Source organism: Carassius gibelio, chromosome A3 (genome assembly GCF_023724105.1).
Source record: "Carassius gibelio isolate Cgi1373 ecotype wild population from Czech Republic chromosome A3, carGib1.2-hapl.c, whole genome shotgun sequence".
NCBI classification, from domain to species: domain Eukaryota; kingdom Metazoa; phylum Chordata; class Actinopteri; order Cypriniformes; family Cyprinidae; genus Carassius; species Carassius gibelio.
Genome location: NC_068373.1, coordinates 30422766 through 30447970, shown reverse-complemented (window position 1 = coordinate 30447970; position 25205 = coordinate 30422766). Strand labels below are relative to the sequence as shown.

The 25205-nt window shown below is 41.9% G+C and overlaps 1 protein-coding gene across 1 annotated transcript; it reads left to right on the top strand.

The window, feature by feature from the left end:
- Positions 1 to 372: 372 nt before the first annotated feature.
- On the top strand, positions 373 to 24811 carry LOC127943260 (interferon-induced very large GTPase 1-like). Its single transcript, XM_052539588.1, has 4 exons — positions 373 to 871; positions 1364 to 1609; positions 8871 to 8938; positions 19821 to 24811. The coding sequence occupies exons 1-4, from the start codon at positions 373 to 375 to the stop codon at positions 24531 to 24533; spliced, it is 5526 nt and encodes a 1841-aa protein (XP_052395548.1). The 3' UTR covers positions 24534 to 24811.
- Positions 24812 to 25205: the final 394 nt, after the last annotated feature.

Below are 25205 nucleotides of genomic sequence, written 5' to 3'. Positions count from 1 at the left end.
ACTTAGCATTACTAATTAATTCTGTACTTTTGAATACAGCCCGGTATATTACCGTTTCCGTCTATTCAAACTTAGTTGTAATGCTTCTTGCTCTTCAGCGGCAGTTGTGCAGACTTCTCCCAGAAGAAGCAAAGCAAGGAGAGACCTCTCATAAGTAAGTATCTAAATTAAATTTTAGAATTTGTTGTTTGCACACACTTTGTAAGTATAGTTAATTATGATTCTGAAACTTTGAACATTTTATACATTTAATTTTCTTATAATCCTTTTTCATAACAGTGTTGTGCTTCAGTGGGTGATCTGCGGATTGTTCTGCTGGGCAACAGCTTGTCAGAAAACTGCAGAGTAGGTAACTTAATAATAGGTAGAAAAATGTTTGACAGTGAGGCTCCAGATCAAGTGCAGAAACAAAGGGGAGTGTTCAAGTCAGTCGTAAACTTTCCTCACCTGCTTCAGCCACATCTCTCAGATCATCAGATCACAGAGGCAGTGAAAGAGTGTATGCATCTGTCTGATCCAGGACCACACGTGATCATTCTGGTCCTCAAAAATGATCAGTGTTCAAGAGAAGATCAAGAGCATGTGGAGAAGGTGCTGCACTCTTTCTCCGACAAGGTTTATGAACATACCATGGTACTCAGCATACAAGAATCAGACAGTGAGCCGACTGAAGTCAATGATGTTATAAAGGAAATTATAAAAAAATGTTCTAGCAGACATTACCAACTCAAGAAAGGCAGCCCTCCTCCTAATCTTAGAGAGAAAATAGAGAATTTTGCACAAACTAACAGTAGACGCTATCTGGTCTGTGATGAATTTGCAAATTCAGAAGGTTCAGAGAATTCCGTGGAGCAACAGGTTACAGAAGGAGGTGAGTATTAAAATATTTGATATAGTTTCTAAGAAATATAGGTAAAATACAAAAAAATATATATTGAAATAACAACCACACATGTCATAGTTTCACTGTGGAGTTTAAAATCATGTATTTACTTTAGGTCATACAGAGTCACCCCTGACTGTTGCACTGTTTGGGAATTCTGAATCTGTCCAGTTTAAACCTGAAAACATTCTACTTGGAGAAGAAAAACCCTTTAAAACTGTAGAAACATCCAGGATAGTTCCTGTACAGAGGGAGGTAGCAGGACGTCATGTGTCAGTAATAAACATGATTAGTTTACATGAAAGTCTGTGCATCATCTCATCTATCAACTTTTGAATGAAAATAAAATCCATGCATTCATCTTTGTTGTGCGACTGGGTCAGTTAACAGATGCTGATAAAATGGGATTTGAATGGCTTCAGAGAGTGTTTGGTGACAAAGTTCTTGAATTTGTGATGACTCTCTTAACCTATGAGACAGAAGAAGAGTGTGACACTATAATTGATGATGTGAAGAACAAAATTGTTCTGGAGCAGCTCCTGGAGAAATGTGGAGGAAGACATCAGACCTGTAACAAGAGATTGAACAAACAATCAGAGATGAGTGAATTGATAAACAACATTGAGCATCTGTTTAATGAAAATCAACGGCAGTGCTACACTGCAGACATTTACAACACAGTGTTAGCAAGGCAAAACATCTTCCAAAAGAATAAAGATGAGACCGGTAAGAAATCAGTTTGTTTCCTGATATTTCACCTGTTATATATATTTCTTTGTTTATATATTTTTACTCTAAATGTTATCACTTCAATAAAACCTAACTGGTGTGTTATGTCATTACAAACAAAAACAGCACCAATGATGAATAATTTACTTAATAAAAAATAATAAAACTTGCCTTGAAATGCCTGCATGGAAGTGTAAGTATACCTAGAAATACCTTGATTAGCTGCTTCAGGTGTTTGATTTTAGTTGGAGCTAAACTGAGCTTGGAGACCCCTAACATACATGGATCTGGATATTTGAGTATAATTGCATAGATGAGCTGAGTTATGAACCCAAGTGAAAACCTCAGAAGCAGCCTTTTTTTAACTGCATAACATTTGGATTTAAACCACAACCCCAAAGTCATGTGGTCAATTTGCAGGTGTAACAAGGAGTCAGAGGGGTTCAGATCCATGTGCAGAAACTTTAAGAGAATGGTCATGCAGGCAGAAATCAGGAACGGCATCAGGTATGTAAGGGATATCCAGAATCATAAATGGTAACGAGCAGAGATCGGGGCAGGCAGCAGAGAATCAGAGTCAGTTTAAACAATCCAAGATCATACACAGGAAGAACAAACACTAGGAAAAACACCCGGAAATGTCAGACAGGCTAAACAAGACTTTGCCGTGAGTAAGAGTGATTGTGCTGCTTTTATGTGTGTGTAAATGAGGTGCAGGTGTGGCAAGGAAATTGGCTGATGATTGAGGTGCAGGTGTGGCAAGGTGATTGTGATGCAGTGACTCATGGGGAATGTAGTTCGGGTGTGGTGCAACAGTATGACAGGTGCTAGTGTCCAAGTGACATCTGGTGGTTGATGGGTGGAATGGTCCTGAGTGGAGTGCCCTCTACTGAAGTTCATGTTCACTCCATCTAATGATCCTGACATAGCCAGCCCCCAAGCCCTGGCTTGACTTGGTTCCTGAAGATGGACTGTGACTTGACTTGGTTCCTGAAGATGGACTGTGACTTGACTTGGTTCCTGAAGATGGACTGTGACTTGACTTGGTTCCTGAAGATGGACTGTTACTTGACTTGGTTCCTGAAGATGGACTGTGACTTGACTTGGTTCCTGAAGATGGACTGTGACTTGACTTGGTTCCTGAAGATCGACTGTTACTTGACTTGGTTCCTGAAGATGGACTGTGACTTGACTTGGTTCCTGAAGATGGACTGTGACTTGACTTGGTTCCTGAAGATGGACTGTGACTTGACTTGGTTCCTGAAGATGGACTGTGACTTGACTTTGTTCGTGAAGATCGACTGTGACTGTGACTTGGTTCCTGAAGATCGACTGTGACTTGATTTGGTTCCTGAAGATCGACTGTGACTTGATTTGGTTCCTGAAGATCAACTGTGACTTGTAAAGCCCTGCATTTCAGCCCGAGCCCGACGGGCCCCAACTTATTTATGCCCCTAGGGCCGGGCTTCGGGCCAATTTTCACATTATAGCTCACATGCGGGCCGGGCCTCGGGCCTTTTTTGGGTTATCCTTCTATTTATATTTTTAGACATTAAATAAAAAAAGAAAAAGTTGACGTTGATGATAGAAAAACAAAAATAGAGAGACATTTCATAACCTCATAACTTTCATAATCTGATAATTCAACCCGTTATAATTAAACTGACATACTGACATGACAGTCTCATGCACGCGCGCACGCGTAATAGCGCGACCCACGATTATACTTCACTTATATCCACTTATTGTAGTAGTAGCTGTTATAGGCCTCTAAAATAATGTAAATTAATGTAAACAGCACGAAACCCTGCTACCGCAACTGTCAAGACTGGCTCACTCTGTGTTAAGTGTGCCGTCAGCAGCAGCAGCGAACGTGTCTTCAGCGCAGTGGGAAGAGTGATAGAAGAGAGAAGGACTGGGTTAAAACCTTCCACTCTGGATGCTATTCTTTTTTATCCATAATGATCTGTAAGAGACTGTTCTAACTTTTCATTTGACTGGACTTTATTTTCGTTTAACTGTTGGAAACTAATGGAAAAAAGAATGGACATGTTCTGTGGTGCATTTTTGAGGTAAGATAACCTGCAAGTTTGTTTTTAATTAATTTAATTTGTTTAGAATGTAGGCTATTTCTCATTTCGTTTGCGAGCGCTGTTGCGAGCCTGCCTCAGTATTTCAATTTTTTATTTTATTTTACTCACTGTGGTTTAATAAATAAACATTTATTAAACTAACTGTCTGTGTGATATGCTTGAAGTGTTTCATAAATGGATTTTATTGTAGCCAAGTAAAGTATTAGCATTAATTTGAGAGGCTTAATTGATTAAATATGTTTTAGGCTACTCGCTGTTGGCTCGACTGTTTAACGTTAATCGTCATTTTAAAAAAAATGCTCCAAACATTTTTCTAAATTAACTTGAAAAAGAAATGAAAAGAAACATAACACAAAACTGACCCCTTTTTAAGTGTTGCAAATAGGGCAGGCTTCCGCTGTGTAATAAAATAAATAAATAAATAAATAAAAACACGGGCTCGTGTCGGACTCGGGCTGATTATTCTGATGAGCTGTCAGACACGGGTCGGGCTAGGGCCTGAGCATCTCGGGCCAGGGCCGGGCTCGGGCCTAGATTTGAGGCCCGTGCAGGGCTCTAGTGACTTGACTTGGTTCCTGAATATCAACTGTGACTTGACTTTGCTCATGAAGTTTAACTGTGGTTTTTACTTGACTCATGGGTGTTAATGGTGACTTGACCTGACTCTGGACGGTCAGCGGAGACCTGACTAGACTCCGGGATATCAACAGGGACCTGATCAACGGTGACCTGACTAGACTCCGGGATATCAGCAGGGACCTGATCAATGGTGACCTGACTAGACTCATGAAGTTGAACTGTTGTTTCACTTGACTCTGGAAAGTCAACAGGGACCTGACTTGACTCTGGAAATTCAACTGAGGCTGCAATCTTGTTCAGCGGCGCTGGACTGGCGGCCATCTTGTGCAGCGGTGCTGGGCTGGCGGCCATCTTGTGCAGCGATTTTGGGGGTTTAACCTCTTAGCCTCTACCCCGACGCCCTCGTCCTGAAAGCCTTTCAACTCGCACGTGTCAGTGTTTATGAATAGATTGAAATGAAACGGGACAAATGTAATCTTGACAAACTATGTATCATTATAAAGATCTAAGCCTCAAGCATCGACGACAGATCGCTGTTTTTCAATGGAAAGCTTATAAAGACTTCTTATAAAGAATTGTTTTACTAGTGCTTATGTTTATTTAAAGGTCCCATGACAAGGATTATTTACTTTTCTTTATATTCTTTTTAATGTTTCCTTAGGTGTACTTATATTGTTAGTATGATTTTTACATTTAAAATTTAGAAATAAAAAGCATTTTTATATCCTGATATTAGCCCTCTGGCTTGAATGCTCTGTTTGAAGGGGCGTGTCTGCTGTGAGACTCTGAGTAAACGACAACTGTTTGTTCTGATTGGATGACATCTTTGCATTCGAAATGCGTAATCTGGAACCCCTCTCAAATATATATATATATTTTTTTTTTTACTATTACAGCTGTCAAGATTAACGAATCGTGGAAGTGTTGATTATATAATTATTTTTTCGATCTTTTCCCATCACATGAAAGGCTGCAGTGATGAGCATTGAGTAGACAGAGTCTGTTTATCGTGTGAATGCAGCGATCTCTTCATTATTGCAACACGTTTTCTCTCACAAAATGCTTTCACCACAACTAACAGCATACACACGAATACTCCACATTAATACAGTAAGCATTAGGCATTAATGAACACTGTAAGTCACTGTTTGTGCCAGTGCTGTCGAATCCATATCATAAAAGTCTGTTTGTAACGCCTGTGCTGACATTGCGACTGAATTAAAATTTAAATATTTGTTTAAATTTTTTGGGCGGACAAAGCAGAGAAAGGGGAGGTAACATTCCTCCTTATAACATCACAACGAGGAGATTCAAGATCAGCCCGTTTGAGCTTCTATTTTCTCAAAGGCAGAGAAAGATAGCAAAATCTCGATTTACACCGATTCAAATTTCTAGAAACTTGGGGACCATATACAGGCTAGGGGAACTCATATTAATGTTAAAAAACCTGAGAAAGTGAAATTTTCATATCATAGGAACTTTAAATGTCTGAAACCTAAACTAAACATTATGTTGATAAAAACACTGCATCGTTGTGATTACTGTATATGACAAATACTGATCATGTCCATCTTTGGCTCAGCCAAATGCAAATGCACAGTTTGAATTCGGGAATTATGACTTCATTGAATATTCAAGATCCCATATGTGGGACCATACGCCTAGTGGCACAGAAACAACAATACCACATGTGGTTCTGTACGCTTAAAAGGTTAAGTGGACGGTCCCCTTTTTTGGTTCTTAGGTTAAGCTCCAAAGAGTCTCCCTCTGAAGGCGGAAGCTTATCAAAGATGTACCTGTTTAGAATGGTTTCCTCTGATGGACTTCCCTTTGTCTATCCAATGGCTTTGGGTATCTAAGTCCTTGCTTCCTTCTCATGATATGATCTAGTTCAGGTTATCTCATCTGTATTGGAGGTAAGTTAGGTGGTTCATAGATGGTAGCTGTCTGAGGAAAGTTCCCTTTTGAAAAGCTGCTCTTTGACTTAGTCTCCCCAAACTTTAAGGTTCCTCTTTGGTCTCTCAGTTTCTCAAGGAAACTAGGTTTGGGCTGCCTCCAGGGATGTAGTGGAGGCTAAATGCACGTAAACGCCGTTTACGCACCTCCCAAAATTCGGAAATAGCGTTTACCCACCTTCAAAGTACGTTTATCCACCTCTAAATAGCCTACAGTTCCAATGACATTTTAAATTAAGCTTATGTCGTTTTAGTTTCATATTGTTCATTATAAGTTTCATAGGTTGTTTGTTGTTAAAGATTAAGTATTTCATATTGCGCTGCAACTTGTCAGTGTTGACCAATTGCTTGCGGTGTTGCCAGTAGCAGTGGGAAGTTCGGATCATTTTACTAACTCAGATCTTTGAGTCTCGTTCAAGCAAAATGAACTAATCGTTTCTCTTCCCATCTCTATGGTACTGACAGGAAGAATACACTACACTGTGGAACACACTACACTTTATATTTATATACACATACACTTATTTATCTAACACACATACTTAGTATACACTAAAATTTTGCACATAATATACATGTACAAACATAACTGCATTTTGTAATATACCTGCCTACAATTGTCAATTTGTATATTGTCATTCACTATCTACTTATTTGTATTTTTTATTCTTTTATTATGTGTTTTATGTTCTGTCGCTGTCATTCTGTTGTACTGCGGAGCTTCTGTCACGAAAACAAATTCCTCGTATGTGTAAACATACCTGGCAATAAAGCTCATTCTGATTCTGATTCTGATAAAAGACTCAGACCTCACCTGTCGATTCAGAACCCATATGTTGTGTAATGCGCATGTGCGGTCAACACAAAATGAACAAATTACTCTCTGAGACAACTCGATAGTCCTGAGTCATATTAAAGATTCGTTCAAAATGAACGACACGCAACAGACTGCATCAAGATTAAAAAATGGATATCCGGCAATTAATAATAGGCTTATAATAGTAAGAATAATAACGTTCGTTATTTTGAATAGAAATCATTACTCATACAGCAGCCATTCATCTCATCTCCGGTGTATTTGCGATCCGCCAGGGCTATAGACCAATGGTGCGCACGTTTGAAGAGATAATAATTTTATGACATGTTTGTAAATATTTCGTCATACAGAATAACATTTCTGTTTATTTTACACTGATTTATGCAATCTGAAGAGCTAAAACAGCTAACAGAGCTAACGATTACTCTCCTCTTATTGATTCGCGTCAGCTATGACATCAGTGCAATATCATTAGTTTGTAAGGCTGTCAATCATCTCACGTGAACCACGTGACCAAAAGGATGTCCTTCTGCAATGAAGCTGTCTGTGTCATTGCAGTCTGTGTCATTGATAAAATATATGAAAGACAAAAGTAAAAAAAAAATTTGATTTCAGCTTGTTAAATGTGAATATGTTCTAGTGTCTTCTCTCCTCTGTGAGAGTCAACAGAATATCTTTGAGTTGTGGACAAAACGAGACATTTGAGGACCATTCCTGGGTTTTTGGGGAAACACTGATCCACATAGACCAAACAACTAACCTATTAATTGACAAAATATTCAACAGATTAATTGACTATTAAAATAATCCCACATCCCTAATCATTACGAACAAGTGCATTGCATTGGAACCCCTGGATATAAGCTTCCCTCTCTATTCCCCTTTAAAGAAAATTGTTCTCTCTGTTTTGTCATTTAGTAAACTTTATATCATCAGGGTACACGCACACCGGTAGGTAGTGGCCCACCTTACAGTGACCATTATGTGGTCACCAAGAATTTATAGTTTACCCACCTCTTTTTTTACCACTACACCTCTGGCTGCCTCCATTGGATCAGTAGCATTTGGCAGCCCACCTAAGCTTTCTTGAAAACGAGGGTTAGTCTGTTTGAATCACTTTATAGGCTGCTTATTCTGGAAGTTTTTTGTCAAAGATTTAATGGTTGAGACATGTTTCCTTTGTTAGGATCAAGCAAGAAATCAAATATCACCAATATCATAAGTGTGTCTTGGCAGATCTGTTGAAGTCAATGTATGCCGGTCTATTGTTGTTGGTGTTCTTTGCCGCAGTTAGGCAGGCATCCTCCTCAGCATGGCAGAGTGGGAATTTCATTCCCCTTAGTGTCCACCAGGGAATGCAGTGCAAGTTCCCATTGAAAGGGAACATCTCAAGTTACGCATATAACAATGGTTACCTGGGATAGGGAACAAGGCACTTTGTCTCTGCCATGCCTAGGGTCTGCCTGGTTACATCCCTTTCAGACAACAAATTGATGTTTTTATTGTAAGGACCTTCTTATACTTCCAGGTGCTCTATTAATGACATCATGGAGTTTTCTCATGTGCTTCAGACATAGGTCATTTTGATGGCATTCCCCATAGTGACCCAGTAGAGGTGCAGCGTCTCATTCCTTACCTAAGGGAACTATGGTTTCATGCATAAAACAGGAAAAGTTTTACTCCCCAAAAGTTATTTTAAATAGTATAAATGTTTTACCCCAAAAATAACTATACTACATTAATTCCAGCACAGTAATTACCACTTCCAATAATTTGATACTATTTGTTTTCCACTGTTTCTGTTGTTTCAAAAGATAAAACCACAGTCAAGAATGAGAGCCCTGAGCGCACCACTACAAGAGCAACCAGGGCAACACAAAAGGTATGTGCTGGCTGAAGTGTAACTGTATAATACAGAAGATGTACAATGTCAAAATTTGACTTTTTAAACTTTTAATTAACATCGGATGCAAAAGTTTGATTACAGTATATAGTGTTTTGTAATCTAATTGTATCTGTTTTTTGACATTTTGGATCCAAAACTGTAGAGATGTCCAATCCTGCTCTTGTAGAGCAATTTTACAGAGTTGTACTTTTGAGTGTGTGCTCATCATACAGGGTTATTGATGTCTCAGGGCAGTTCATAATGTAGTATGGTTTGGCAATATGCTTTACATCTCTTACATCCAGAGGTCCTTGTGCTGTCACCTGAGATTATTTTCTGTTTTGCACATTTTCATTAACATTTGTTGTTAATTTCTGACATTAGAAAGTACATGGATTTTACCTTTTAGCTCATATCATCCTGTTCTACATTACAAACAAAGAAGGTCAAGTGCATTTGTTTATACTCTGCATCTATATCATTTGATGTATTTCATGTACCAAACACATAGGGCCCTATCAAACTCCAGGCACAATGCGACGCAAAGCGCATCGCAAGTGTGTTTGCTAGTTTCAGTCCGGCGTCACATTGTTTAATTAGCAAATGCATTTGAGCCAATTTGTGCACCCATGGGTGTGCTGGTCTAAAAAAGATGTGTGTTCAGGCACATTGTTGGCGCATTGCTATTTTAAGGAGCTGAAAAAGATCAACTCAAACCTGGTCTAAAGTCTTAAGTCAATGGCGCAATATTTTTTTGTTATTTAAAGAGCCCGTTGGTAGAAAATGCGCCTCTGTGCATGTGTAGGCTACATAAATATAAAAATGTAATGATGGAGAGTCATTGCATGTATTAGTATTAGGCTACCTATTTGCAATTCAGCCTATTACTGCTTATAATCAGGGTCGTAGCTGGGGTCAGTGGGGCCCCGGTGAAGGTTTAGATCGTTAAAATAGGGCCCATAGAATTCAAATAACTGTATATTCAAGCATATATGGCATTAGCCTAAAATCCAGCAAAATAACATCAAAATCACCAGTTGCATTCCTACACTAGTGTTCCTGTAGCTCAATTGGTAGAGCATTGCCTTATCAAACGCAAGGTTGGGGGTTTGATTCCCTGGGAACACATGATAGGTAAAAATTTATAGCTTGAATGCACTGTAAGTCACTCTGGATAAAAGCGTCTGCTAAATGCATACATTTTAATTTACATTTAAATTTACACTAGGTAATAATGTGCTTTACTGCAAATAAACCTCTCTTTGATTAATCTCTCACCTTTAAGAATCATAAGAAGAGATTTGTACCAAAACTCTGTACGCATGTGATCTTCAGGCCCTTAGACGGTACTGCATCATCACATACAGAAATGCTAATAAATAAAACTATATAGCCACCAGGGCGGCGCAGAAAACCACCACATCCATGCAATCGAGACAGAAGCCCACCTGGGTGGCGTAGAATACCACCACAGTGGGATCGATGACACAGGAGAGCAAGTCTGGTTAGGCAAGTCTGAAACAGAGAACATGTACAAGTTAAGGGTGGCCTTCGTGACCACGACAAGATCAGTCGAGCGCTCAGAGAGTTCGGCTGAGACGTGATGAGGCTCTTGAAGTTCCGCAGAAAAGAGAGGCTCTTGAAGTTCCGCAGAGACATGGAGAGACTCTGGTAGTTCAGCAGAGACGCGGAGAGGCTCTGGTAGTTCGGCAGAGACGCGGGGAGGCTCTGGTAGTTCGGCAGAGACGCGGAGAGGCTCTGGTAGTTCGACGGAGACGCGGGGAGGCTCTGGTAGTTCGGCAGTGACGCAGAGAGGCTCTGGTAGTTCGGCAGAGACGCAGAGAGGCTCTGGTAGTTCGGCAGTGACGCGGAGAGGCTCTGGTAGTTCGGCAGTGACGCAGAGAGGCTCTGGTAGTTCGGCAGAGACGCGGGGAGGCTCTGGTAGTTCGGCAGTGACGCAGAGAGGCTCTGGTAGTTCGGCAGTGACGCGGAGAGGCTCTGGTAGTTCGGCAGTGACGCGGAGAGGCTCTGGTAGTTCGGCAGAGACGCGGAGAGGCTCTGGTAGTTCGGCAGAGACGCGGAGAGGCTCTGGTAGTTCGGCAGAGACGCGGAGAGGCTCTGGTAGTTCAGCAGAGACGCGGAGAGGCTCTGGTAGTTCGGCAGAGACGTGGAGAGCCTCTGGTAGTTCGGCAGAGACGCGGAGAGACCAGGGCTTGAAAACGGTAAGAAAATTTAATCGGTCCGAACAGAATCAATATTTTAACGTTTGTGTTCCTGCGTTCCTCTGAATTATTACCGTTCCGAAACCGGTTTGGGTGGAAAAAATACCGGTTAATAACATAATTTTTTAAAAACAATATTATGTGTCTATATCCCCCTTCCTCAAATCTTGCCCTGGAGGTCCAATGCACTGCAGTGTTTAGCTCCAACCCTGATCAACCTCACCTGTCTGGGATTCTCTAATGATCCCAAAGACATTAATTGGCATTGATTAGCATGCTCAGGTGTGTTTGATTAGGGTTAGAGCTAAACTCTGCCGGAAAGTGGATCTCGAGGTCCAGATTTGAGGATCCCTGGTCTATATTTTGCCAAATAATAATGTAACGTGCGTCGTTTCTATATATGCAGGCTTTACAGTTCTTACCGTGCTATAGCTCGTTGGCTTTGTTGGAAGGAGGACACCGACAGGGAGCTCGGCAGATCATAACTCTTGATTTATTAAACATGAAGGGGTGAACATTAGGAATTAGCCACATCTGATTACACAGTGTGCGTCATCTCTCTCTCTCTCTCTCTCTCTCTCTCTCTACCTCTCATAACTGCGCAGACTATTCTCTCCCGCGCTTCTAATCGCGGGTCTCTGTTCTCTTTTTTTTCTTATTGTAAAAAAAATAAAAAAAAATAATGATGGCTAAAATGCCTGTAGTCTAAAGCAAAATGTTTACAAACATTATAAAAACAGCTATTAGTTTCTCTCTAAAACAAAATAAGTTTAGGCTATAAACGTCAATCCAAAAAATAAAAACAAAAAATTTAAGCTGAAGCTGATGCCTGCATCTCTCATCCGGCATGAATCCAAATGTTTCCATGTTCCTGCATATCTAGATGCTAAAATATTATTTATTATATAGTGTTTGTACTTTTATCTACTTAAAACATCATCCTTAAAATTGGCTTTATCAGCACAGTGAGGTGTGGTCACTCTGAACGCAACATGTTGTACAATGGAGCAGTCTAACTTTTTATATGTTTCTTTAACTCTTTTTTTATTTTGTTAATGTACAGGCTTTAATAAAGCAAAATGATGTTGTATCAGCACGATGATCATACCAAAGCTGGTTGATTATATAGAAGCAAGACATTATTCAAAGTTGTCAGCTTTTGCTAAATAATTAAAACTGTAAAGCTTTTGCAAAATAAAGAAAACTTCTCTCTGCAGTTTCATTTCCCTTTCCGAAAACTTTGGAACGTGTCACAGTGAACGTAATTTAGCACACTTTTTCTTTCGATTCATTAATCTGTCCAATATGATTTAAGTGAAATATATTTAGTGTATATGCCTATATTCCTTTTTCGTTTTTCAGTTTTCTCCATTCACAGAAGTGCTGCAGGTGTGTGATCTGCTGAATTCATCTCACATATCTTCAGATAAACTCTAAGGGCGGTGCATTGCCATTGTGACATGAGTTCACAGCTGAGCCGATATTTCACTCGCTGGCTTCAGCATCACATTTGCATAGGACGTACTTCTGGAATTCATGATTCATTGACAGCAAATTTCAAATATTAAATGGAATGATAAAATAACGTTAAATTAACCGGTTAATGACCATTTCAAATTTTCGATTCTGTTCGGAACTATAACATTTTATTTAAATGAATAAATGTAAATTTAGTTTCTGTTTCTGGTTCTGTTTCTGTCAAAATTTCGTTCGTTTCCAGTTTTCGTTTCTGTTCCTTGAACCGGTTCAGAGCCCTGGGAGAGACTCTGTTAGTTCCGAAGAGACGTGGAGAGACTCTGGTAGTGTCATGGTGTTTAGACTGGATTCAGGAAGATCAATGGTGACTTGACTCTGCTCATGAAGATCATTGGTGACTTAACTCTGCTCATGAAGATCATTGGTGACTTGACTCTGCCCATGAAGATCATTGGTGACTTGGCTCTGCTCATGAAGTTCAATCATGAATTGCATTTGCTCATGAAGATCAATGGTGACTTGACTTGCCTTTGCCCATGAAGATAGTCAGTGACTTGACTTTGCCCATGAAGAACACTGGTGACTTGACTTTGCCCATGAAGATCATTGGTGACTTGCCCTTGCCCATGAAGATCAATGGTGAGTTGCCTTTGGCCATGAAGATAGTCAGTGACTTGACTTTGCCCATGAAGAACACTGGTGACTTGACTTTGCCCATGAAGAACAATGGTGACTTGACTTTGTCAATGAAGAACACTGGTGACTTGCCTTTGCACATGAAGATCAGTGGTGACTTGACCTTGCCCATGAAGAACACTGGTTACTTGACTTTGCGCATGAAGAACACGGGTGACTTGACTTTGTCCTTGAAGATCACCGGTGACTTGACTTGACTCCTGAGGTCTAACTGTGGTAGTGCTTAACTCATGAGTGTCAACGGTGACATGACCTGACTCTGGAGTGTCAACGGTGACTTGACCTGACTCTGGAGTGTCAATGGTGACTTGATCTGATTCTGGAATGTGTCAACGGTGACCTGACCTGACTCTAGAGTGTCAACGGTGACCTGACCTGACTCTGGAGGGTCAACGGTGACCTGACCTGACTCTGGAGGGTCAACCGTGACCTGACCTGACTCTGGAAGGTCAGCGGGAACCTGACTCGACTCTGGAATATCAACGGGAATCTGACTCGACTCTGGAGGGTGAACGGGAACCTGACTCGACTTTAGAGGGTCAACGGGAACCTGACTCGACTCTGGAGGGTCAATGGGAACCTGACTCGACTCTGGAGGGTCAACGGGAACCTGACTTGACTCTGAAGGGTCAACAGGAACCTGACTCGACTCTGGAAGGTCAACGGGAACCTGACTCGACTCTGGAGGGTCAACTGTGGCTGTCATCTTGTGCAGAAGCACTGGACAGGCGGCCAACTTGTGCTGTGGCGCTGGGCTGGCAGCCATCTTGCACCGTGACGCTGGGCTGGCGACCACCTTGTGCTGTGGCGCTGGGCTGGCGGCCATCTTGCACCATGGTGCTGGGCTTGCGATCACCTTGTGCAGAAGCACTGGACAGGCAGCCAACTTGTGCTGTGACGCTGGGCTGGCGACCACCTTGTGCTGTGGCGCTGGGCTGGCAGCCATCTTGCACCGTGACGCTGGGCTGGCGACCACCTTGTGCTGTGGCGCTGGGCTGGCGGCCATCTTGCACCATGGTGCTGGGCTGCCGATCACCTTGTGCTGTGGCGCTGGGCCGGTGGCCAACTTGTGCTGTGATGCTGGGCTGGCGACCACCTTGTGCTGTGGCGCTGTGCTGGTGGCCATACTGTGCAGTGGTGCTGGGCTGGTGGTCCTCCTGTCTGTAGACCCCGGTCTAGAGTCAGCCAACCCACCAGGAGAGACAGGTGTGGCTGGGGTATCCCACAGAGGCCGATGTTTTAAGTAGAAAATGAATTCCCAGAAATCAAAAGCATCCAAATGATCCATTTATTTTCTTTGCACCGGGTCATCCAGACCAGTGTTGAAAATGTCTTTCAGGGCCACATCATTATATCCCATTCCACCCGCCAGGGTCCAAAACACTTTTGCCATACCACCCACCTCAATTCCCCTCTTGGTGGAGGGTGGTTAATTTGATGAATTTTGCCTTCCGCTCCACCATACTGGCTGGGGAATGGGTATGAAGTCCCACACCGCTGTATCTCGACATGATGGAGTCCTTCTGTAACGTTCGGGAACACAGGAACACAGGAGACGAGAGATCCAAAAGCAGTGTGAGTTTTAATAAACCAAAATCAGAATCCAACAAGCAGGGGGTCAAAACCAAAAATCAAACCAAAACAAAGAGAAAAAGACCGGTTAATATAGGCAGGGTGATGACTATCAAGTGAAGACACCTGAGTGCAGTTAACAGGAGTGCAATTACTATGATGAAGGGACAAGGCTTTGTGGAAATTGTAGTGCCTGCAGTGAGACACAGGGAAACACAGAACAGACACCGTGACATTGTCATCTTTAGAGGTCATGAAAAGGAGAATGCTTTCTCCACACAAACGATTCCCCACTGGATTGTGGATGGTTTCCTTAAAGGGGGGGGGGGGATGAAATGCTCATTTTCACTCAATCTCCTGTTAATCTTAAGTACCTATAGAGTACTACTGCATCCTTCATATCTCCAAAAAGTCTTTAGTTTTATTATATTTATAAGAGAAAAATAGTCTGTGCCGATTTTTTTCTGAAAAACACGAGCCGCTGGAGGCGTGACGTGTGGGCGGAGCTAAAGAATCACGAGTGCGAGTAGGCTTTTGCGTTGAGAGCATTTGGAAGTTGTGACATTACCATGAGGAACAAAAAAAACATCATCCAAAACAAACCATGGCTAACAGTCAGATTCAGCCGTTTATTTATGATACAGAATCAGATCCCGAGGCTGAAACTGAACGAGAGCAGCAGCAGCAACGACTACAACAGCGTCTCTATGTGGTATGTATTGAAACTGTATATATTTGCTTATGTAACCCCTCTCTCCCGGGTCCTTTCTGACGCTCCTCGCACTCGCTCCGAGCAGGGCTCAAACCCGGGTCTCCTCTAACAAGGAGGCTAAATGGCTACAGCCACTAGTGTCTGTTGCTAGTGCGTCTCTTGAGATCGGGGAGGTTTACCTGCACAGCACTACTCGCTGGCCTCCGTTACACTTAGCGGTTTTGGAAAATGAATAAGTTCCACTTTATGTCGTCTTTTTTTTTTCTTTAAAGGTGTACAAGGTTTACTTGATGTGCTTACGCGCCGATAGCTAAGTTAACAACACAGAGATATTTGAAGCAGTTTTACTCACCGCCTGTGGTTCCAACACACGATCGTGACCCTTTTTTGTTGGGACTGCATTATCCTTAAGAAATAAACGATATGCAAATCCTGCGTCAAACTGGGCCTTGTTTGTAAAACAAGCATCTTTGAAATGCAGGGAACAAACAAAAACACTTGCACAACTCCGTCGATGCTCTTTAAAAATAAACTCCGTCCACTGGTCCCTTGATGTTTTTGTTTTTTTTGGTAATCTGTGCAGGGTTGTCTTGCCCTCGCAACCAAAAACACACTTCTTTTGTGACATTTCGCTCTCGCTCTGGTCAGTGAATGTCTCGTCTCTGCTCTGCTATACGGGAGCGTGCGCTCTTCCGGCAGAAGTGCCCTTAGGACCCATATAAGGAAATTCTGCTCCATCTAACGTCTTGTGACAAACCGGAAGGAGTATTTTTGTTCCTTCAAACGTACAACTTAATTTTTGAAACTTTGTCCATGTTTAGCATGGGAATCCAACTCTTTAACAGTGTAAAAAACTCAGTATGCATGAAATAGCATTTGACCCCCCCTTTAAGGCCTATGAGGCCAGAGTTTTACTATGCCCATTGGGAGTGAGGGCTCATTTAACCAGAGGCATCACTGCTTCATTAGCTTTAGCGAATGGTGCCTCATTAGCAGAGATTTGTAAAGCTGCTTGTTGAGATACACCGAACACATTTGCCAGATTTTATAATCTGAGAATGGAACCAGTTTCACCTAGGGTGCTGAGTACTATTTTTTTATTTATTTATTTATTTATTTTTACTTAGAGCTTTTTTTGCACTTCCACTTTTTTGAGAGTCAAATTTGAACGTATTGAGTCCAGAAATTCACTACATGAGTCTATTACATGTAAGTATCTCTCAAGTGATCTCTCATAATGGATTAGTGCTCCAAAGGTAGTGCCTACTCTTGAGGCCCTATGTGTATTTATTCACCATCCTGTCCATAACCAGGATTGTGTTTCCCTTAGATGGACATCTGATCTGTCTTGTTTCTGTGCTTGGTAGTTCTACCCTCATGGGGAGCACACCACAGAAACCTTGCCTATGTAGTACTTAATTCAGTGAGTCCATAGGATGTATACCTTCATGTTACCTCCCCATTGGGAAGGATATGGTCTCCATATGGTATCTTTTGATATGATTTTTTCTCCACTGTAATAGTAATAGTATAAATATTGGCTAATGGAGATGCCGTTTTTTTTTTTTTTTTTGACATTTATTAAATTTAATATTTTTGTGCAAATCTGTAAAGGGAAACACAATTAAAATTATGTTGTAGCAGGATGTGTTTAGTATTTGTCACAGTGTCTGGGTTTTGTTCCCTGGGTGTCCACTAGGTGTCTTCCGTTCCCATGGTGTCTGTCATCTTATCACTTCCTGTTCCCTTATTTGGTCACCTTCCTCCTTGTTTTAGTTAACTGATTGTTCCCCTACCTGTCTCCTGTTTCCCCATTATCCTTCTGTGTATAAATACCCGGTCTGTCTGAGTCTTTGTCACGGAGTCCTTGTCGTATGAATGATACTTTCCAGAGTCTGCTCTTCCCGTTTGTTTTTGTTTGTTCTTCCCGTGTGTTTTTGTTTGTTTTTATGTTTTTGGAATTTCTGGTTTTTGACCCTGCATGGACTGTTTACTCTTTTGGATTGCTCCTCAAATAAACCTCGCACCTGCATTTGGATCTCTCCTGTGTTTCTTGTATCACCGTACGTGACAGAAGGACTCCGTCATGCTTAGATCCAGCGGTGTGGGATTTCGCATCTGTTCCCCAGCTACCATGGAGGAACGGAGGTGGAGACTCTCAAATTTGACCACCCTTCTTCAAAGGCGGTGTGAGGTGGGTGGCCTGGCGCAATTGTTCTGGACCATGGCAGTCGGGTTGGACTATAATGATGCAGCACTGAAAGAATTATTTAATAATTGCCTGGATGACCCTTTTCCTCAATCCAGGCAATTGAAGGGGTTGGACTTCCTGGACTTTTGAGGGTTTACCCATTACCATCATGCTCAGTGGGATGCAGCACAGGATGGCCGAATCTACACCCGTGTTGCCTGACAAGATGGCTGACTCAACGCCTGATTCTTCCGTCAAGGTGCCACTGACTCACCATCATAGAGGGCGAAGGAGGAGGAGACAGGCGTCTACCATTCCTCAAAGCCCGGAGGACGTTCCCGAGCAGCCCACTGCCGTCCAGGAGGACGTTCCCGAGCAGGCCGCCGCCGTCCCCGAGGCGATGCCCAATGCTGTTCCGGAGGTCGAGGCGGTGCCCGATGCTGTTCCGGAGGTTGGGGCGGTGCCCGATGCTGTTCCAGAGGTCGAGGCCGTTCCCGATGCCATTCCGGAGGCTGAGTTCTGGAGGCCGAGGTGGTGCCCGATGCCGAGGCCGTTCCCGATGCTGTTCCGGAGGCTGAGGCGGTGCCCGAGGCCGTTCCCGATGCCGTTCCGGAAACGGAGGCGGTGCCCGATGCCGTTCCGGAGGCCGAGGCGGTGCCCGAAGCCGAGGCGTCTCATGTCTCTACAAGCAGTCCAAAGTCAAGTCAGGTGCCCATTGACTTTCCAGAGTTGAGTCAGTTCCCGGTTGACCCTCTTGAGTCGAGTCAGGTGTTCATGGACCCTCCTGAGTCAGGGTTAGTTACCCTCGACCTTCCAGAGTCAGGGTTAGTTACCATTGACCATCCAGAGTCAGAGCTAGTTCCTGTTGACCTTCCAGAGTCGAGTCAGGTGCCAGTGGACCCTCCAGAGTCGAGTCAGGTGCCAGTGGACCCTCTAGAGTCAAGTCAGGTGCCAGTGGACCCTCCAGAGTCGAGTCAGGTGCCAGTGGACCCTCCAGAGCCAGGGCCGGTCACACCGGGGACCTTCCAGAGACAAGGCAGGTCACCGTTGAACTTCCAGAGTCAAGTCAAGTCACTGGGTGGTCTGCTGCTCCGCCCTGGGGGACTCCGGCATCGACCAAAGGGGTGTGGTGGTCATCCGCTCCACCCTGGGGGACTCTGGCAGCGACCACGAGGACGTGGTGGTCTTCTGCTCCGCCCTGGGGGGGCTTCATGTTACTGTTTGTTTTCTTGTTTTGTGTCTTCACTCCTGTCCCTGTTCCCCTCTGTTAGTCTGGCCCTTCGTCCCTCCCCCTGAGCCTCCACCTGTCCGCCTCCCTCCTGGTCTATGTGTTGTCTATTGTAGAGCGTCTGGAAGCCGCTACGTAGAGGGCACAGTGTCTAAGTTGTGTTCCCTGGGTGTCCACTAGGTGTCCTCCGTTCCCACGGTGTCTGTCATCTTATCACTTCATGTTCCCTTATTTGGTCACCTTCCTCCTTGTTTTAGTTAATTGATTGTTCCCCCACCTGTCTCCTGTTTCCCCATTATCCTTCTGTGTATAAATACCCAGTCTTTGTCACGGAGTCCTTGTCGGAGTCGAGTCCCCGTGTGTTTTTGTTTGTTCTTCCCGTGTGTTTTTGTTTGTTTTTATGTTTTTGGAATTTCTGGTTTTTGACCCTGCCTGGACTGTTTACTCTTTTGGATTGCCCCTCAAATATTGCCCCTCGCACCTGCATTTGGATCTCTCCTGTGTTTCTTGTATCACCGTACATGACAGTATTTCTTTGTGCATTATTCTTTGCTGCTGTGTGCAACCCTGTCTAATAATCCACTTTTCTTTGTTTGAATTATCCTTGCTCTAAACTACTATTTTGTCATTTTGGGATACTCCGCTTGTTCCTTTGTTTGTCATTATTTTCTACTCTGTTGGTGTTGTCTTTTCTTATTGTAATGTACATCAAGCATCCTTGAGCAATGGTAAAGTGCTATATAGAATAACTCTATTTTTTAATTATGCTTTTTCTTTTACAGATAATGGTTTCAACAGAAGAAACAAGATCTGAACTAGATGAAGGAAAATATTTTTTTAAAACAACAAAGGATCTCTTTGATAGACTTCATCTTAAAGCCAGGCAGTGTAACCTTAGAGCTGCTGATGTCCTTCAGTTAACTGAACATTCATTACTGGCCCGTGAATCTTGTGCTGAAGAAGAGCTGATTCAGACTTTAGTACAAAAACTACTGATGATGAACTACAGAGCAAGACACATTCATGTCAAGGCTAGTGAACAGGATCAAACACAACAAAGAGATACTGACTTATCTGAAGACAGTGGTGATATATTCAAAGCGGTGTCTTTGTCAAACAAAGGAACAAACCAATCTGACCCTGTTCATCCGATGGATGTTCAGATGGCAGTGTTTCATTGTGCTGATGGTTTTCTGAAGCAGCTGATGGTCACTAAACTGTCCCAGTGTCAGTACGCTCTGCCTCTGCTTGTTCCTGATCCATTCACTCAACAGATTGAGTTTCCTCTCTGGACGTTCAGACAAATCAACAAGAGCTGGAAGATGAAAAACATCAATAATGAAATCGTCAGTCAAACCCAGCCCATCTACAAGGCCGAAACTCCAATGGTGTTTTTATTTAGGTTTGGCTCTGTGTCTTCATCCAAGTCTCAGCTGATGAACAGTCTGATCAATGAGAAACACAACACATTCTTCCACAGGAATTGTCCAGGCAGCAGCAAAAACAGAGTCATGATGGATGGAGTGGTGGAGATCGCCTGGTTCTGCCCTTCTGGAAGAGACACAGATAAATTCAATGAGTGTGTAGCATTCTGTAATCTACACGGTGACGCAGGAGACCATGAGAAACAGCTCCAGATCCTCACTAAAATGAGCTCAGTCAATGTTGTTCTTCTACCACAACTGGACAGGAATGACAAACATGCAGAAAAGATACAAAACCTGTATGGGAACACAAAGCCACTCTTTTGTCTTTTTACTGAGGATGATTCAAATCTCACGTTGATGCATAAAGGAAAATATAAAATTGGTCTGAAAGACAGATGTCAGCCAGCTGTTTCTGATGAACTCAGAAGAGCCATAAACTATTGTCTCTCAGAATCATCTTCCACTTTCAGACTTGAAGATGTGTCCAAACACTCAGACATCAGAGTAGATGAGAAAGATGATGATGACTGCAGGAGAGGAAGAGAAGTAGCACAGCAGATGATGAGTTTACTGGAGAAGAAAGATCTGAGAGAAATCAAAGAATCATTTCTGCCTCATCAGGGGAAACTGTGGCATCAGTGGAGTCAGAAGAACAAAGAACTACATCGGCCTCGAGCAGATGAGACAGAAATTGAAATAAGTAAGAAACACTCAGAAATTATGAAAATCAGAGAACAACAGCATGAATCTGACATCAGTGAGTTTATGAAGCTATTCATTAAAGAAATTAGTTCTCATGATGAGCATAAAATGTTTTTCCTTAAATGGCTCAGAATCCTCCTGGATGAATATACATCTGCTGATCTTTCTGCTCTACATCACAAATATTATGAAAAGTTGTCAGCGGTTTTAAAACTGAAAGATAAACATGTACCAGAAAAACTGACCGTTGAACATGCAGAACTTCAATGGTTATCTGAGGATCTTCAGGCTGCAGCTTTTGGTTTGGAGCACATCATTAGGGAGATCGGTCAGATCTATGAATCATGTTCATCTGTGAAGAAGAACAAGAAAGACCCGCAGGTTCACTTCTCTTCTCTCCCGAGTCTTGCAGCTGAGATGATGATCTCTGGATTTCCACTGGAGCTGATGGATGGAGATGCTGCTCATGTTCCTGTGATCTGGATCTCTGCTGTTCTAGATCAACTCGTCCAGAAACTGGGAGACCAGAGAGTCTTTGTGCTGTCAGTTTTAGGGCTTCAGAGCTCTGGGAAATCCACCATGCTGAACGCCATGTTTGGACTTGAGTTTGCCGTCAGTGCTGGCAGGTGCACCAGAGGAGCTTTCATGCAGCTGGTCAAAGTGTCAGACAAGAAGAAAACACAGATGAACTTTGACTATATTCTGGTTGTGAATTCTGAGGGTATTGGGGCTCTAGAACAGTCTGGAAGGTCAACAAGAGATCATGACAATGAACTTGCCACATTTGTCGTTGGTATTGGAAATCTGACCTTGATCAACATTTTTGGAGAAAATCCTGCTGAGATACAGGAGATTCTTCAGATTGTTGTTCAGGCTTTCATGAGGATGAAGAAGGTAAATCTGTCTCCAAGCTGTGTGTTTGTGCATCAGAATGTTACTGACATCACAGCTGTAGAGAAAAACATGGAGGGAAGGAATCGACTGCAGGAGAAACTGGATGAGATGACTAAACTCGCTGCTAAAGAGGAAGTCTGTGATGCAGAATGTTTTAGTGATATCATTACATTTGATGTACAGAACGATGTAAAGTATTTTGCTCATCTCTGGGAGGGCAGCCCACCAATGGCACCACCAAACCCAAACTACTGTGAGAACATTCAAGAACTAAAGGAATCTATTATGTCTCATGCCTCAAAATCAGATGAAATGGTCCTGTTAGATTTAAAAGGCCGTATTAAAGATCTTTGGGATGCTTTACTGAATGAACGATTCGTCTTCAGCTTCAGAAATTCTCTGGAGATTTCAGCTTACAGGAAACTGGAAACTGAATACAGCAAGTGGTCCTGGAGTCTTCGCAGTGCTATGCTGGAAACTGAGAACAAACTACACAACAAAATTGAAAATGAAACAATTGATGAAGTTGAAGAAATTGATCTTCAAAGAGAACTGAAGAAGACAAGTGAAGAAGTGAAGAAATCAATGTCAGAGTTCTTTGAGAAAGACACAGATGCAAATATACTGATTCAGTGGAAAACATCATTTGAAAATAAAATTAAAGATGTTGAAGAAGATATTGTAAAAGGAACAAAGAGGAAATTAAATGAGATTGTTCAGCAGCGAGACCTGAGGAAAGAAATTGATACTCAGAGTATACATAACGAAAACACTCTCTATGAAAAGAGCAAAGAACTTGCGTTAAAACTGAAATACAAAGCTAAAGATGAAGAAACACTGAAGAAAGAGTTTGATTTTTTTTGGGAGCAGAGCGTGAAGAAGATCATCAGAGACACTCATTCAGTCAAACACATTGATGCATTGAAGGATGTGAAACTTCTCCTCAGTGAAATGGATGAAGGATGTCTCCCAGGAGACTACTGGAAAGAGAGCAGTGAGCACAGCCATATTTTCACAACGTCAAGTTATTCTGAATATGTTGTTTTCAAAACATCCACAAAAAAAAGAATGACAGAGGGTGTAAAGGATGGTTACAGAACAGTTAGAGGAACATTTCGATATACTCTGATTCTGTCTCCAGTAGAAGAAGGCGAAATAAGAATATTGGTCCAAAATGTTGTTCAGCAGACAGACAACATGATTCAGTCATTCAATATTTCAAAGATGGGATACAACATTAGCTGCATTCAACAACTTACAGATCACATCATTAAGAAAGTAAAACAACATCAGGAAGGACCAGTGAAATATGTGTTCAAGAAACAATTCTTTGTGGATTTGGTTCTTTCCATTTGTAAGAGAGCAAACAAGATGATAACCGACCAACATAAACTATTCAGGGAAACCAATGATCCTCTGATATATGTCGAGAAGAAGAGAGAAGAGTGCTATAATATTTTCCAGACATACTGTCATGGAGCAACATCAACTGCAATTTTTGGCAAGATCATCTGTCAGAAACTGAAAGAGCCCATTGAGCAGAGCGTCTACAAGAAAACAGCCAGAGATCTGACAGATGAAATGAGATCAAACTGTGAATCACTGAATGGAAACAGATCAAACCTGGAGAAACACATTCTGAAGACACTGGCAGAAGACGAGGATTTTGACAAATACATTAACTACATTGATAATCCCAAAGATCACTTCAAGAGTTTCATCAGAGATGAAGTCAATCGGTACATCACTGGTAAGTTCAGTCTCTGTGTTTTACCCAAGATGAAGGAGAACATTAAACTCCTGCAGCAGAAGATCATGAAAGCAGCTCATCAATCCACTGAACAAGTTCAAGTCAACAGTGGAGATGCTGGTTTGTGGTTGAAGAGTTTCACACAGCAGCTCTCAGACGTCCTGATCTTCTCTGAGAAAGACCTCAGTGGAGTCAAACATGATGATGTTGATGATTTCAACCTCCTAGAAGATGTCATTAGCGAAGAAAATGCAACTATCTTGTTTGACATCAGCAATGCTTTTAACACAGATACATTACTTGTAAATCTTGACTATAAGTTCAGGCCAGATGAGATTCTGATTGATCACTTCTGTCAGTGCTGTTGGGTTCAGTGTCCATTCTGTACAGCCATCTGCACCAACACTATAGAAAACCATGATGAGGACCACAGTGTTCAATTTCATCGTAGTATTGGTCTGAATGGGATACATTACAGAAATACATCTAACTTGTCTACCCATATCTGCACATCAGCAGTAGCAAACAGCAATCTATATTTTTATCCCAATGACTCAGATGATAAAGTCCCATGGAGAGATTACAGAAGAGCAGGGGGAGTTTTTGCAGACTGGAGCATCACCCCTGATCTCTCTGAACTGCCCTACTGGAAGTGGTTTGTGTGCAGATTCCAGAAAGATCTGGAAAAATACTACAATAATAGATTTGAGGGGAGTGGTTAGATTCCTTGTGAATGGAGAACATACTCAAAACAGGATGCTACCGAGAGCTTAGATAAATACAATTAACTATTACAATTTTACTTTGAAGTCGAAATTTGAGTTGAAACTTTGAAACTGACGTCTTTTAGGTCTTTGGCAGCTTGTGACAGAACAATAATAGAAGACTTAAATTTAGTTTAGTTTTCAGTGTTCAGTGATTTAGTGTCCACTAGTTTTAGTTGATTTTAGGGTATATTTTTCATTTAGGATTTAGTATTTTAGGGCTGCCAATCAACAGTTTAATTAAGATAGTTCACTCTGTATGTATGAAATGTATTCATGAAAATGTATTTTCATTCAACGCTCGATTCGGACTGTAATTGTTTCTTATAGGGCATAAGTCATTTTTTGTATCTACAGGGGTTAATCAATGATTTTATTTCTGTTCAAAACAGAATGGTGGCGTTTTTCTCCCACCACCCGCAAAAAAAAAATGTAATTATTTAAATCTGTATTATATACAATTATATTCATAAAAAATAATCAAGCAGTTTTATTGTGCATTCCCGGGTTTGTAGAGAAACAATCACCATCTGAAAAGGGATCATTTTACATTGACGCCAGTCTTATTCCTTTATATTTGTTTGAGGTATGTGGAATTTCTATTTTTGGGATGGTTTATTTGTATGTGAT